We start from the raw sequence: 16,715 nt of genomic DNA on the forward strand, positions 1-16,715 counted from the left end.
ACGAAGAACTACTCCGTACTTTGGTGAGTCTGATTTTTTGCCTTTCTTTCTACCTCGTGCCGCGCTACAGCCGTGTGCAGACCAGTTTCAGCTTGAACCACTTGATCCCTGCATTCATCCGTGGGAACCGGTGCTCGTTCCGCGCCCCACCTGCTCAAAGATGACAGAGAAGCGGCACGGCACGAGTAGTGGACAAGGGAGAAACGCAATGCGACATCCGGATTGCCAGCCGTCTGTATCCGTAGTTCCCGCGCCAAGGGCACAAGTCTACGAGACGAGGGAACAAGGAATCCAAGCCCATCATTGGAGCCTGCTGCTTGAGTGCTGCAAAATGTATGCTGCAGCATAATTCTGCAGCACGCCTCTTTTTAGTATTAATTTGCAATGAAAATCGGGGAATCGTTTATAGTTCTTCCTTGGCAGATATTGCCGCGTACCACGCTAGCCAGGCTCCATGTTCCTGCCTCTCTTAGTATAGATCGACCGTCGAAGAGAGCATTTTGTAGCAGACTTGCTCTTTTGCAGTATGCAATGGTACAAAAATTTGCATGACCGCGAACTTATCACTGTAAATTATTGTTGCAGCTCTTTCTGCAGAATAAATCCGGTATCTAACACGGCCTCGTGGCCCTATTCCACCATGGACACCCTTATTGATGATACCGGCCACCTAACTGAAGCCCTGCTCGATGAGATCATCGCCATAGATGATGATGACGATGAGGATAGGCTATGGTGTGCCGTAGCCTTGACGTACCCCTATCTGGCGTGTGGTGTTGACTGCAGTTGGCAGCAATAGCCTTATGTAACGGGCAGGGTAGCTGAGAGGGACGGTATCCAGGAATCGAGGGCTTCTAACAGCACGGATATGCGGCATGTTGCGAATAGCTTCATCGCGAGTCCGGATTCGATATTTTTCGACCTTTTCTGTCTGCTAAAGGCCACCTTCGACCTCGTTCGGTGGCTGCGGGACCATATCGAAGTAGAAGGAAGTCGGTATACTATACCAGAGCAACGAGTGGTATTATTCTTGTGGCTCATGGAACGCCGCGAGGGCATTTCACATTAACCGTGGGACAGTATTGAGTATCTTCCACTGTTTAAAGGGGCCTATGAGGAGGCTACATAGGACCTTTATCCGGCCGCTGCTGTTAGGCTACGTCTCCACGGCTGTCGAGCTTGACTAAGATCTCCACGAATTCAACGGTGCTGTGGGCGCTTTTGACGGCGCTTATGCGCCGGCTCACATTCGAGGGGATAACTAGCAACGCTTCTGGGATCGGAAGGGTCAGATCACGTAAAACGTGCTCGTCACGGTGACTGTCGATGGTATTTTTATATATATGATGGCTGGGGCTGAGGGCTTGATGAACACCGCCGATTGTTAACTAAAGCCTTGCAACGGACCTTTGTGGTACCTGAATACCGTTATTACCTAGGAGACAGCGGCTTTGGCATGAGGAAGATCTATATAGTCCTATAAAATGGACTATACTATCTCTAATAGTTCGCTATTAGCGATAGACCACCGGAGAATGCGAAGGAACTGTTTAATCTCCGGCACTTGTACCTAAGGACTATAGTGGAATAAGCTAACATTATATAGAGGAGAAAGTAGAAGATTATACATATCAGTGCCGCCGAATACGATTTCCCTGACTAAGTAGCTATTATCTATGCTTGCACGGTGTTATTAAGTTTCGTCACGTTAGCAGGCGGTCGTATAAGGAGGTATGGCGTAAAGAAGTCGAAGCTTTATTAGATTCCAAGAGGTCGACGCTTGAAAGGGATGTTTAAAGCGTAGTCACCCTCCTTGCGGCAACTGCATCAAGTACAGACCTTAGAGAGAAAATAAGCCAGTGAATATGGGAGTAATATAGCCTTTAAAGAGGTTATGAATACGCGTTGGTAAGACAGTGAGATTCGTGGTCTTGGAATTAATATTAGAAAAAACCGAGCCCTCGATAATACCGACGACATTACCTTCGAATTACCTATCTTTATTGGCGAAGATATTTTCATGAGTTCTAGTCCTTTCGGGCTCTAGGGGGTCAGCAATCAAGCCAAACTTCATACGACACTAGCGCAATTTAATTATATTCGATCGTATGCTAATTTATATCACCAGATTGCTGGATTCTCCCCTTTTCACTTAACTTATAACGGGGATAAATAGATATGTATATACGCTCGGTAAATGTCTCCATGTCCTGGATCGCCTTTTCGGTATCAATGGCTCCAACTGCACTCGAACAGACGCTGTGCTCGCGAACTGGAGGATATTGGTGCGTGAGGGCATTAGCTATCAAACAGGCCAAAAGGAATTTCGCTGTGCCTGATTGCAGCTAATTGGCGTACATACGCAACATTAGCCATCTGAATAATTGAGTTGCTAACACGGAATGACTATTCGATACGTTCGTTCCTGGTCTGCCGCCGGCCGACTTGACCGCTTGATTGGAGCGCTGTGATAGAACGGCCCCGAATCCCCGCTTCATCCAGGCTATTCTATCTTGAAGAGCTGCGTTGAGCGTTGCTTGCTGGTGTTCAAGGCTGGCCAATAGCTAGCCTCGATGGTTATGCCGCGTCGACTGCGTAGGTTGGGGCTCTGGCTAGGCTGAGCATGTTCTTGGACGGCCTCATTTGTCGAGGGCGTCGATTACGCTCTCGATTGAGTCGGTCCCTCGGACTCAGGAAGCGGCCTTCTGGCTGGTCCCGGCCTATTTCTGGGTGGCTGTACACGAGGAGGCATTGGCATGATATTGTATAACGGATAAAGACTTAGGCAAACGATAAAAAAGGGTGGTCGCTGCACCTGTCTCACAAATATCACAAATATCACGACTTGACCCGGCAACACTTCAATTTCAGCGGTGGACCAGGTGTAAGATGGTACAAAGGAACTACCCCACAAATTTCATAAGGCAAAGGTGTTGTAGCGTATGTACACTAATTAGCCAGTCAGAGCACATGTGGAATTCCCTTTTGGCCTGTTTGATTAAAGGTCTCTCTTGGCGTCGCTCCACCCGTGCTGCCAGAATATTTGCAGCACTCGAGCAGCAGGCCCTTGGCAAGACTGGCCATGTCGTCCCCCCACCCTCTTGTTCGCGATGGCACTGATGGGCTGGAGACTGAGAGTCGGAGGGTGCAAGTATGCGGTTCCAAATAAGGTGGGTTGCGTGGCGCTGATACGGTCGCTCCCAAGAATGCGACAGATCATTTGAGGGCAGTGGGGCTTGGAGCGAAGGATTGTGACTGGCTTCGGTGACTGGCCCTCTGTCTTCTCTCGTCATCTCTCTTGCCCGCCCCACTGTCGCTTGCGGTCAGACTCAAGCCCACGGCTCGAAAGGCTGGGGTGCGGGCGGCTCGTGCTTCGCTCGGCAAAAGCAAGGAGAGCTTTCAGGAGGCTAGAGTGCGCGGTGCGTGTCTGTTTTTTTGTAGATAATTACGTAGAAATGGGACCACGATCCCGCCGCACTCCACGCTGCCCTTCTGCAACGACTCTCCCGACTATCCACAGCTCCGGGTCTTATTCCGTCAACAAGCGGTTCTGCTGGATGTGATACCGCATTTCAAACAGTCATGGCACCCGCTGGACAAGGTCCAATGGCTCTTGCCATCATGTGGACGTTGACGGCCATCACGCTCGTGTTTGTAGCGCTGCGCGTCTACACCAGACAATACATAATCCGTATGTTTGGTGCCGACGATGTCGCTTACGTTGTTGCTGGTGTACGTTTCCCCGATTCTCCTGGAGGCGCTTTTTGTGGTCCATAACGGCTGCTGACTGCCCCTGTATTTAGCTGTTCCTGCTATTATACACCACATTCCTTCAAGTATCACTCCGGTTTGGGTTTGGCCAGTCCATCCAAGCGCTGGAGCTCGAGGACATTGCCTTGGCCATCAAGTGGGAAATGGTGGGACAAACCTTTGCGGTCCTGGGCATGGCGATATCGAAAGCCTCGCTTGGGCTCTTCTTGCTCCGATTCGTGGTGGAGCGATGGCAGAGGATTGTCATATGGGCTGTCATGCTTAGCCTACTCGGGGATTCCGCCCTCACGGCTGTTGTCTTTTGGGTCCAATGCATCCCTGTGGAAGCCATCTACGATCCGCGAGTGAAAACCCCAGAGCTTTGCACGATCCCCATCACGCCATTCGCCGTGACGCTTGGAGGTATGTCTTTGGCTGCGAGACTGCTGATTCTTTCATCGCAAAGTGGGGCGTTTTACGCTGACAAAGGATATTCGGAGCATAGTCTGGTGTATCGTCGCTGATTTCTTCTTCGCCATTTTCCCCGTCATCGTTATCTGGGGCCTCAACATGAAGAAGAAGGAGAAGATCATCATTGCTGCGAGTATGAGTCTAGGCGTCTTGTGAGTGGTGCACTGTCTCGATGTCCGAGAAAAAGGCCTAACTTCATCCAGCGCCGGAGCGGCCGGCATCATTCGAACGTACGAAGTGGCAGTCGGCTTCACAGCCAACTATACAGGTACGTACAGCTGTACATGTAGCCGCTGGCTGGCACATATCTCAAAGCTACGGCTGACGCGCGCGGTCTCTGCAGAGGATACTGTCGCCTTGATTATCTGGTCGGCTGTCGAAATGTGCGTGACCATGATCTGCATCGGCATTCCCATACTCCGCCCATTGTATCGTCACATCAGGCACGGTTCGTTGGCCTCGACCGGCGAGGGCTCGTACCAGAAGCAAAAGGAAGATAGCGGCCGCGGTCTATACGAGTTGAACGGGATGCCGAGGACGCATGGAAAAAAGAACCACCCGGGCAACGAGTTGAAATTGGGCGTTCGCACCCAGACCATCACAGAGATTGAGACCTCAAACGACAACGATAGCGACGAGCACATTCTCTCTTCACGCGGATCGCATCGCCAAGAAAGGAGGATTGCAGGACAGTCGGATGGGATCCATGTCCAGGACGACGTCAAGGTGGAATGGAGTGGATGACGATCATTATTCATTACGGTTTCTTCTGGTGGCGTATCTTCCGGTCCTCGACTCCATGTCACCATGCAAATGTTTCAACATGTACAAATGATCGCTGTACCAATGAACACTAGCTAAGCGTCTTCTGACTGATCGCTGTCGATTGTGGCCGACCGTGCTTTGCTTTTTTGAAATCGCCTAGGCTTACTACCACTGGAAACAAAATGGAAAAACTCACTTTATTTCTCGCCCGGGAGCTGTCGACATCGACATTGCTTCTGCTTCCTGTCGTAACCTATTGCGTCTGGTCTGTAGTCTCGTACTTCTTGTCGCCTCTGAGAAGGTATCCTGGGCCATTCCTTGCTCGTGAGTAGTTTTTCACGCCGCCCAAGCCGAATCATGCCATGTTCGTGCCTGTTCAATGTGCTAAATGCTAATTCGCTGCCTTTACATCAGGATGGACCAGACTCTGGTATCTCTACCAGGTATGGACGGGCGATTCCCATCTCGAGCTCAAGCGACTTCACGAAAAACATGGCCCCATCATCCGAATTGCGCCGCACATTATCGACATTGATATGCCCGAATTGATCCAGACAATCTACAACACCAAGGGCGATTGGCTCAAGGTGGGTTCCGACGTTGTCCAACATTAGGTATCTAACGAAGGCTAACATATGTTCATAGACTGAGTTCTACCACGGCAGCAGCGCTCTCGTTAATGGGAAAATCGTGCTAAACCTATTCAGCCAGACGAATCCCGCGCAACACGCCAAGGAGCGTAAGCCCATTGCTAAGCACTACTCTTCGTCCGCCACCACTGCCCTCGAGCCACATATGGACAAGGTCATTGATAAACTATGCCACGAGCTGGAGGTCAGGTTTATCGACGTGCCTAGCGGCCCTAAAGCATTTGACCTGGGGAAATGGATCCTGTTCTGTGAGTATAGCATTCCTACGTCTCTCGCCACCTTATGCCTCGAGTGCTCCTCAAGCGCACCTTTAGCTGACTAGACCTAGACACTTGGGATATTGTAGGCGCAGTGACCTTCTCGCAACCTATCGGATATCTAGACAAGGGGGAGGACTTTGACGGTACGCTTTATAATGCGGACAAGGCTATGGACTACTTCGCCGTCGTGGGCACTATGCCTTTCCTAGACCGCGTTTTTGACAAGAACCCTATTTACCGAATAGGCCCACCCGGCTTCAACACTATCACAGGCATTTCCGTGCAGCATCTTATCGACCGCAGCCTCGGCAAGGATAAGGATATGCACGACCCAAATACACCTGATTTTCTAGATAAGTTCATCGAGACAAAGAAGGCGGACCCCGAAAACGTGGACGATGGCCAAATTATCTCCTGGCTTATGGTAAATATGATTGCGGGCGCTGACACGACTGCCATCACAATCCGGAGCGCCCTCTACTACGCGCTAAAGCACCCGCGCGTCTGGCAGAAATTAACCGAAGAGGTCCTCACGGCCGGGTTCCGTGGAAGGACACCTCCCCCTTATAAAGATGCCCGAGCCCTACCTTACGTCGACGCTGTAATACGCGAGGCCCTACGAGTTCTTCCAGGAGTGTCTATGACCCTAGAGCGATACGTGCCGCGCGGAGGCTATAGCTTGCCTAGCGGGGACTATCTGCCGGAGGGCGCCATCGTGGGGATGAACCCGTACATCACCAACCGAAACAAAGCTATCTTTGGAGAGGACGCGGATGATTTCCGACCTGAGCGCTGGCTCTGGGACGAGCGAAGCGGAGAGACAGAGGAGGTGTTCCAGGCCCGCCTGACGCGCATGAACAAAGCGGATCTCTCGTTCGGTGCGGGTAGTCGTCTATGTGTCGGCAAGAATATGGGGCTTTTCCAAACGTACAAAGTCCTGGTCACGCTCATCACATTGTACGACTTTAAGTTAACGACGGACAAGGAGTGGAAGGTTATCAACAGCTTTTTTGCTAGACAGGAAGGTTTCGAGGTATCGATGTGGAGGAGATAGTCCTTATTATCTATATAGCTGCGAGCTACACATGCACCTTGCAATGGCAACGCCTCCTGATGATTCTGACCGACAGCAACTCACAATGTTCAACTTCGAGCTCACTCTGTCTGCTATTGTTTCCGTGAAGTAACGCTTGAACCTAAACGCGGCGTCGGCGGCAAATATTCATATAAGTCCTGTCAAGTCGTGAGAATCGTTCGAAATATTGTAGATCTAGAAAATAGTCCTCTTTGCTGGGAAGAGATTGAAATAAGGAAGCCATTTGAATTGTTCGAAACTTATCAACAGCCAAATAGACTGAATAAGGCCAATCTCCACCGCCCCGAGAACAGCTCGTGCTGCATGTATCAATGGCTGCGAAGCTTGCGCCGAACATGGACAGCAAATTCCTCCCGGGTATACAGTTTTACGAAGCAAAGAGTCAGGCGTCAGCAGTCGAATAGAACCGATGACTATTCCACTCTCTGCTAATAGGTCGCCAAGCGCTAGGCATGCATAGAGTACACGTCGCTAGGTGCTTTTCTCAGCTCCCGTCTTTGCCACGACGATGATAGATGGTTTGTCTCAGGAGCTAAGCTATTAAAGGCCTCGCTATAGCCTCATTGGATTTCCTCTAGTAACTCCCGCTGGTATACTACAAGAGAGAGAAACCAGAGGCCATTTCCCTGCTACGTCCTAAAATACAGCTTCGCATCGGAGGCCTTATGCAGACCACCAAACTCCAGTCCCTTTCCACGAAGTCGACCCATTCCTAGGCATTTTAAAAGCTTTCTCAGCCCCAAGCCCTACTGCAGTCATAGTATCGCAAGTTATGATTCCCAATACTTTGCCTCGTTCGACGCGTTAAAGCTCGGTCGCTTCATTACCAATCTCGAAAACCCAATAGATAATTTCGACGACCCGAATTATAACATAGAGCCTATATTTATCATCACCGATAGGAAGAACTTCAAGGGGTAAGGGGGAAACAAGGTCGCTTCGGGCATTTTGGGGTATCTCTCTAAGTTCCTTTCGCTTCGGATATCATAGTATCATACAGGCGGTATCGACGTATCCGCACTAGAATACAGGGAGTATTCTTTAGGCAATGCGAGGCGCTACTTCGACGAGGCAATAGCCAAGAGGAGACCCAAATTTTCATCGAGCGAGCTCGCAGAGAAGGTTCCATCTTCATGGTTGTCGGACTATATACCTTCGGGGATGCCCAGGTTGCACTGTCGGAGGCATCGGCGCAAAGCAATGAGAGACAAACATCGGCGCCATTCTCGTACGCTGCGGCTGCGGCAGGAGCTCCCGTGCCTGTCAATAGCGCGATAGACGCTAGACTCGGTGGAGATCGGATTCGGGAAAACGATAGAAACGTTCAGTTAGAAGCTCCTGGAGAGAAAATCTTTGCGTTTCGATACTAGAAGGTCAAAATAACGCGCTTACGCAGTGAAGGAACACAGCCTCGTCCCGGTAAGGGTTCGCAATGGAAAGAGATAGGCTCGTCACGATCGAGAGCTGCCGGAAATGAAGGCCAGGGGGACGAGGCGGCTTGGCCTATTTATTATACTATCCAAGTGGAGGTAGACGACTCGGCCGATTGATCCGAATGATCTTGAAGGTGAATTCGAAGAAGAACTAGAGGATGGGGTCAAGTTTCTAATCCAGAAATAGAATGGTATAACATACTTCATGGTGACCTCTCATCGAGGGATCGAGATGTGTGATTGCGCGCAGTGGCCCCCTGGCCCCAATAGTCGGGACCAAACGGCCCAGGCCTACCAGAAACATGCATAAGCGAGCTAGCCCGGCCGTTTTAGCTCCGCGCCAGGGAACAGAATCATTGACTATTTCACGCCCCAGGCGCCTAAAACGTTGCCCCTACCTCTGATTGTTTTTCTTCCGCGCTGGACCTCAAGACGCTTCACGCGGTTCACCAGCAGGCCAACGCAAACCGGCCCAATGATGGTGCATAGCGTGATGGCCCAAGTTACGACCAGGAATATTTCGGAGGGTTGGTCAGGAGAACCTGACTCGCCGCTGAATATGCCAGTGCTCTCGGCTAAGGCTGAGATCAAAAAGCCGATTTCCCCACGGGCAACCATTGCAAGACCGAGAATGCAAGCCGGATAAACCGAAACGGGCATTTCAGCCTTCGAGGATGTATTTGATGGAATACTCCCGCCTTGTTCAGAGAATGCAGGCCGGAGAAGCCCGTTGCCATTCGGGCCATCCCTGGCCGTCTGTCGTTGAGATCGATCAGACCTCGCCTCATCGGCGTTCGTCGTCTTATCCGCTCCAGTTGCCACACACTTCGTTACAGATGCGATTCCTTCAGTGCGCTTCTTGCCTGTGTTGAAAGCCTTCATGATGGTATGCTGCGTTATTCGGAGGGGGTCGATAGGGGATAGCAACCACATGCCGCAGAGCACTTTGCTCACCACCATCATGATAGTATAGACGATCCCACGCCAGACGATAGGTCCAGAGAACATTTTCGTGATTGGTATAGAAAAGCCAATAGATGCCTGGACTTGTCAGTGGGGCCATGCAGCAATACTCAAGAACCACTTACGAAAAAGAATGGCTTTAGAATGTACTCGACTGCCTTGCCGTAGTAAAACTCATAAATCTCCAAGCCCGAGTTATGCATGCCCGGCTCACTGGCTCTAGGCGTGGAATTTGCCGTAGACGGATTTACAGCGCACGCTTCTACAGGTGAATCTGACCGAACGACTTGAAGATCGGTCGCAATTGACGAGGAATTCGACTCAGAAGCTCGATCCCTGACATCGCCGTGATTTGCGCAATGGGGTACCTCACTGTCCCACCAACTGATGGTCGCGCCAGCGACATATGCGGCAAGCAGGCTCGAGGTTCCAGCAAACGCCCCTCCAGCCACGAGCCCAAACAACCAACAAGAATGGATGACAAATGCAGTTTGCCGAAGCCGTAGCAGCCTGTCCAGCTTGGATTCTGGACTGCTCTCTCGCAAACCATTCAGGTGCAGCGTAATCGGCCCAACAATGAACTTACACACAGCTGGCACCAACGTCATAAAGCCTAACGAGACGGAAACCGGTCGGATTACGGTGACAGCACTAAACTTGCTGCCACCGCCAAGGTTTGAGACGACCTGGACCATAATTAGACCGACGACGTCATCCATCATCGCGGCGCTCGTTAACACAACACCCATACGCGTCGCGGAAAGGCCGCTGGTGCCAAGAACCGTGAAAGTTGTCCCTAAGCTGGTGGCGCAGAGCGCGGCGCCGGCGGCGAAGGCCTGTAGAGGAGACGCCCCGATGATGGGGCCGAGGGTAAACGAGAGACTGATGGGGACGATGATGCCCGTGATGGCGACACCGATTGAGAGAAGGAGATTTGCCTTCAGAGACTTGAACGATGTGGAAACGCCACCTTCAAGTCACTAGTCAGAAGCGAGAACGAGATACAAGAACTGACTGTACTAACCTTCAAAGACAATCAGAATCAGGCCCAGGTAACCCAGCTGCACTATAGCGTGCTCCAACTCTTCGGACAGCCACTTGGCACCAGGTGTGCCCCAGGCGATGCCGAGGAACACCTGGGCAAGCAGACCACAGTATACAAGTTTATCAAGGCAATAGTTCAAGCCATTGGGGAGTAGAATGAATCCCGAGATGATGACAATTGTAATGACAGATGGCTCGTGATAAGCTAGTGAGGAATCGGTTCCCGCCATGGCGATCGACTGTCGGACGTCTGGCGTGCGTCCTTGAGACTTTGAGAAGAAAGCCAAGTTCGAAGGCAGCACATGTACTAGCGATACCACTTACTGATTTGGTCTTGGAAGAAAGGGGGCGTATTACGCGTGATCGAGGCGTAGGTGGTGTTGTTGCTAATAATGTCCATGCACAACGGAGGTCGCTTTTAAAAAAATTATCCTGCCAAGTCACTAAAAGATCTGGGGTTTGTTAGGTGTAAAGGAACCGCGCACCACATTTTAGTGGTGAATCTTCCCCGCACTTCACTTTTAATTAAGGGGAGCAAGTGAAAGGTCATTCATTAGCCTACCACAATTCGTCGCTACATTTTCTGGGGCTATGGCGGAAATATAGCTAGACGCTCGCGGACACCGATATCGCTGAATGCTAGTAAATTTTTATACGTGGCGGTGATTAAGCGTCGAATATTATTATGACCCGATATGCGACCGCATGTGCCTTTCACGTGCTCTCTACCTTTTTTCCTCCTATTATATCTCTACTATATACCACGTATAATAGAGAACTATAGACACTAAGCGACTATAGTCGATTATATTATATAGGCGCTCGCAAACAATAATTTAATATTACTAACTATACAATGCTTAATTATAGTTACTTACTTATATAATATTCACTTAGTGTATAAGAAGCTATGCTTTATTATAATGAGTCTGTTAGCTCTTCAGATAGTGACATCATCCTCTACATAAGAATTGTTATCTCATATATGAAGTATAACCTTCGTACTACTTAAGTTAATAATATCTTAGTATACTTAGTTTATAAATTAAGTTTAGATCTACCTACTGTGTTAGGGGGAACGACAACGCAGCAGGAAACGGATCAGGGCCGCTAGGCTCTGCCTACCCGATAGGAAGATAGGTGATGCCGACGGGTGTGGCTGCCTTATGTAACATCGATTGCCAACGACAACCGCATCGTCGGTCGTGGAGGTTATCACAAAGGCTGCCGCCACGGCTTCACGAATAGCAACAACCTAGCGCATCTACGCTCTCGAGATCGGTTGAAGGATGTGGTAGAGGTCCTGAGATGATTCGACAGGTCTGCAGGGGCGCCAGGCCCGCAGCCTGGGTTGTGGCTGTAGGTTAAAGTATAAAAGTGATAGAATTTAAGCAAAAAGGGGGAAGAAGGTTAAACGATTGATAGCTACGTGCGTATACTAAAACGCGAAAGAAAGAAAAAAAATAAAAAATTCTAAGGGCCACCCTAAACTCCCACATAGCATACATATATATATATATTAATATAGTTGGTAGTGATTAATCTAATATCTAACGGCACTTACGAGAGACTATCAGTATAAGCGGAAGGGAAGAAGTAGCGCTTGTATTAATTATACAAGTGATATACTAGGTTTCTTTTCTCTTTTTAGCTATAATAACGATATACTCGTAACGAAATTATTAACTTCTTAGTCTAAAATCAGTACTTTTAATATATATCTATCGCTAATCTCAAGGTGTCTTTATAAAATGAGCTGTCTGGTAGAATATCCTATGAGTTTCGTGTTATGTGAAGGCCAGAACATTGATAGGGCTTATGAGTGTCGTCATTTTAATGTTCGAATGTACTTTTGTTTCAGACTCCCTACTTGGGTCAGACTGACTCTTGTACATATGCCCCGGAGAAACCTTCTTTAGCCACGTCTATGCAGGGGCATATTCGCCTAGATATTTCTATCAAACAACTTTGCGTCATCTTGTGGTCTCCTTTACGAATCGATATGGTAGTCTGGAAATTCCCCTTCCTTGCGTGCCTCGTCCACCTCATGCTTCGGAAATGACTTTTGACTCATCTCGTCAAAAGACCCTAAAATATTATTGCGCCCCGATAGGTCAAACAAAAGCTGGGCATACTTCGCCTGAACACTGTTTTGAGGCGCATCCTTGACCGCCGTACGAAGGATTTCTTTCATATACTTCTCGATCTTCGCCCCTTTCTGAAGAAGCTCCTTGATCGTCTCCAGCCTCTGCCACGCCTGCCATGCATTCAATCTCCGTACGCTATTCACCCAGCTTTCCTCCCCGGGCTCCTTGCGCGCGCCACCTAGCCGGTATCCAAAAATGACTATTTCGAGGACCGGTATATCAGAAGGCGTGCCTTTCTTCAAAGAGAACAGTGTAATCTGCCGCCGCGGCACTGAGAGGATAGAAGGGTTCTGTTCCACCTTCCCACAGATGTAGGGACGACATGCCCATGCGGCGGCCCAGGCCATGTGGTTTGCTACTGCCGTTCTTTTCACACCTTTGCTTTCGGTAGATATCGCAGTTTGCAAAAAGATGCTGTCGATGCCAAGACCTTGGAGTTGTCGAACGTCAAGCTGGTCGAGGATGGCAATCATCTGGGACCTAGCCTCTGGTGGATCTTGAACCTTGCTTGCCAGCAGGAACAGTCGGCTGATGCACTGTTTGCGGGTAGAGTACTTGCTTGTGCTGGCTAGCGACCGCGCATGGCGGACCAAAACTGCAAGGATGGGGATCATGGGCTGATATCTATCCGGACCTTTTTGAATTATTCCATTCCAGTTGCTAGGCGACTTAATCCAGTCGTACGCCGTCTTGTGAAGGAAGTCGACCGTCGCAGGGCCGCTTCCCGTTATAGGGTCTGAGACTTGGAGAATGCCCCTAGTGCACCCTTCTACAACCCTCACGGTCTGCTTCGCTATCGCCTCATGCTTCGCGCCCTCGGGATACTTTTTGGTTGGCTCAAGGTAATCAGGATCGTCCGCGTCTTCTTCGTCTGCAAGCCAAAGGAAGACGGCATCCATCTGCCCGTTCCAGGTCCTTTTCCACTCTCTGACCAGCTGGTAAAGCTTGGAGGCCTGCCGCTGCTTCTTCGGCCCTATCTGATTCTGGATGGCGGTATACAGATCGTTCAGGTCAGGGGGCAAGTTGTCGAACACCTTGCGAATGGCGGAACTATGGGGGTTATCCTGGGCGGTGATGCGTAGCTGTTCAACGACGAGTACAACCCAGAGAAAAACGCCTCGAGCCTTGGTTTTCAGATTGCTGATTAGCGTTTCGATAGCCTCTGGATCAACCTTTCTGGCGTCCTGGATTGCTACGTTGAACAGTAGGCGCTGGTTAACATACTCGTCAATGTCCGGTTGTGTGAGCTGTTGCATGGCTAGGGAGTGGGATCTCCTAAGTTTGTCCCGAAAGTAGTTCCCCGGCCTGCTGGACACGCAAAGTTTCCAATCGTACTTCTTCCGGGATTGCAAGAGAAATGTTACCATCTCGTTGGTCAGCTGGTGAGTCTTGGGCAGATTGTCGTTGAACCCTTCATACTCATCCAGACCGTCTATGAAGAGCGCGAGTCGTATATTCTTTTTTTGCAGCTGCCAGGCAAGCCTAGAGAAGCATTGGCAGAGCTCCGGCCATTCCCAGTCTGGAGCTTCGGCCTTATCACCTGCAATGCTGAAGTAGAGCTGTCGTCTCGGGGCAACAATGTCGGACAGCTCCGGGTTCTGGCTCAGGAGCTGGTAAAGTAGCGACCGGAAGAGGCCGACACGCGACTTTTGGATTTTGGAGCCTGCGTTCCAAAAGTAAAACTTGGCTACTTGGACTTCGTCTTTGCCCGCCCACTCTTGGAGCCGGGGTTTGAGAGATGGGTGGGTGGTGATGAACTTCATCAGTGTGCTCTTGCCAGACGCAGGTATGCCGGTGATCCAGAAGACTTTCTCGCCCAGGGAGTCCTCCTCGTTAGTGTCCTTCTTATGAGACTCCTCCTCATGAGTACTCAGCCAGTGCCGAAAGCTCAGCCTGGAAGTTCCTTTTCCGTACTTTCTACCCTCGTTGTCACCGTCAAGGAGCCACTTGAACGTGTTCTCGAAAGCCGATTTAATTTGGCTGGCGCGGTTCTCCATCTCCGCGAACTGAAGGCTGCGGAGTAATCGTTGTGAAAACGGCAACCTGGTCTCTAGACCAGCGTCTCTCGGTGCTTCTATTGTTGGCAGGGGCGTATAGGGAGGAGGGGCGGTAGCTTCGTCCGTTGTAACTTCTACTAGACCCGTGGACGCCCAGATTGCCGTATTCATCCTCGTCTGTACTTTGTCGTCCTGCAACCGGCCGCCTGCTCTAATGGCTTTCAAGTCCTCGTCTATATCCTCCATCGCTGTTTCAATGTGATGGACGGTTTGGAGGACATGTTCAGTTTGTTTCTTGTTGTTGCGTGCCTCGCTCCTTTTCATGCAGTCAGCCTTCAGGTTTTCCAGTCTCAAGCTTTCAGTGGCAAGTCTTCGGCTGGACTTACCACACACACATCAAAACATTCATCATGACCTGACTGCGGATTCTCTCGAGCTGCGTGCTCATTGCTTCTAGTTCCCCCTGCTTCCAGATGCTGCGAATGGAAACCTCAAGGGTCTGACGAGCCCTATTCCACTTTCTCTCCTTGGTCACCGTCAGCTTTCCAAGTGCGTCCTTGAGCTTCTTTTCCACATCGCTGCATTCTGCAACAAGGGAGTCCAAAGAGTCCATGTGTCCGGAGTAGCTTGATGTCCTTATTGTCTCCCTCGCCGAGGAGGCAAGGGAGGAGAGGTATTCGGAAGAGGAAGCTAGGCCGATTACTTGGACTGACTGGCCCGTGGAGGACGAGTATATTTCAAACGCCTTGGATGAAACTTTGACTCCAAAGTCCACGAACGCGACAACAGCTGACGCTATAGAAAGCGCTTCCATGATGTTGAGCAAGGCAGTAAACTCGCCGGTCTGAGCTATGCTCGAAAGAAGAGTTGGATTGCTAGCTTAGAGTGTGGGAGCGCGAAGTTAACCGACGGTCTGGGTCGATCTTTAGCCAGAGATGCGGGGTGTCGGTTGACCAAATCTGGATAACCCACTGTCTGATACGTTGAGAGCACAGTTCCTTGACGAAAGGCAGGCTTGAAATGTGACACGTCAAATTAGCGTATCCACAGGGTGGGGTGCAAGTCTGCCGAACATGGTTGCGGATTGATACGCTTGCGCGCGTTGCGGCATTTTTGGGATTGGTTAAGCGGCATCCCAGCAACCGGGAGGGGCGGCACTGGAACCAGAATTGGAATAATTCCCAGCGCCACCAATTGGAAATCGATGCCTAGCCTGTCCTTGTTTGGCCTTACAGTGAGCGCAAGCGGCAAAGTTCCTGCGAACCCACGCACCAGAATGGGTTAGCGTCAAGGCATCCGGGCCCATATCCTTCGGTCTCGTAACGTGTCCGTCTCGATTCCGCCTAGGCTAGTAAGGCATTAGGCCCGATGGAGAGATCATGCTCCATCTCTTGTCTCCATACCCCACTGAGACAATCTGTATCAAGTTGAGCTGCGGCTGTGCTAGGGTCGGGCCGCCAGCATTGCCCTCACTGGGGTCCGGGCACGTGGATGCTGACTTGACAGTGGTCCATCTTGGCAGCTCACCCCAACCGTTAAGATAACACCCCCAGTCCTTGACCACCCCTAGACCTTGACCACCCAAGACACGGACCCCTCTTCCACTTCACATCACATTCCAACCGCGTTTTCTCGCGTGATTTGGTAGCTAGATACTTTAAATTAAGAACACGATATTATTATGCCCTCATATACAGAAATTGATATCGAAAACGCGCTCAAAGAGGTCCGAAGTGGGATCTCTCAACGAGTTGCTGCTACACGCTATGGGATCCCCCGCACAACCCTTCGATACCGATATGAAGGCGGCGAGAACGTTCAAACCTCTCATGAGCATCAACAACGCCTTTCTACCCTTAAGGAAGCCCACCTCCGCGATTGGGTCTTAACCCAGCAAGCCCTAGGGCTCCCGCCATCGCATACACAACTACGAGACTTTGCCACTCGAATCCTGGCTACTTAAGGCGACATACAACAACTCGGAAAACGCTGGGTTGAGGGCTTTTTACGCCGTAATCCGGAAATCAAGACCGTACGAGGAAGAGGCATGGATTCTGCCCGGATCAATGGAGCAACTACTAAGACTATCCAGTCCTTCTTCCACCTTCTCGACCTCCTAACGATCCAAGCTATCCGACC

The 16,715-nt window shown here is 50.3% G+C and overlaps 3 protein-coding genes across 3 annotated transcripts; 1 reads left to right on the forward strand and 2 right to left on the reverse strand.

The window, feature by feature from the left end:
• Positions 1–3,582: 3,582 nt before the first annotated feature.
• On the forward strand, positions 3,583–6,950 carry J7T54_004676 (uncharacterized protein; the record flags this gene model as incomplete). The annotated part of the gene is made up of 9 exons (XM_051503355.1): positions 3,583–3,732; positions 3,804–4,173; positions 4,256–4,373; positions 4,425–4,489; positions 4,565–4,604; positions 4,665–4,957; positions 5,401–5,573; positions 5,632–5,884; positions 5,965–6,950. 9 exons carry the CDS (start codon positions 3,583–3,585, stop codon positions 6,948–6,950), a joined length of 2,448 nt encoding a protein of 815 aa, XP_051364986.1.
• Positions 6,951–9,650: 2,700 nt separating this feature from the next.
• J7T54_004677 (sodium/hydrogen exchanger family protein) lies at positions 9,651–10,662 on the reverse strand (the record flags this gene model as incomplete). Its single annotated transcript, XM_051503356.1, has 3 exons — positions 9,651–9,724; positions 9,975–10,358; positions 10,413–10,662. 3 exons carry the CDS (start codon positions 10,660–10,662, stop codon positions 9,651–9,653), a joined length of 708 nt encoding a protein of 235 aa, XP_051364987.1.
• Positions 10,663–12,422: 1,760 nt separating this feature from the next.
• J7T54_004678 (uncharacterized protein) lies at positions 12,423–15,189 on the reverse strand (the record flags this gene model as incomplete). The annotated part of the gene is made up of 2 exons (XM_051503357.1): positions 12,423–14,892; positions 14,963–15,189. 2 exons carry the CDS (start codon positions 15,187–15,189, stop codon positions 12,423–12,425), a joined length of 2,697 nt encoding a protein of 898 aa, XP_051364988.1.
• Positions 15,190–16,715: the final 1,526 nt, after the last annotated feature.

The sequence above is a fragment of the Emericellopsis cladophorae genome (assembly GCF_022114955.1).
Source record: "Emericellopsis cladophorae strain MUM 19.33 chromosome Unknown NODE_5_length_938552_cov_118_678949, whole genome shotgun sequence".
Taxonomy (NCBI): Eukaryota; Fungi; Ascomycota; class Sordariomycetes; order Hypocreales; family Bionectriaceae; genus Emericellopsis; species Emericellopsis cladophorae.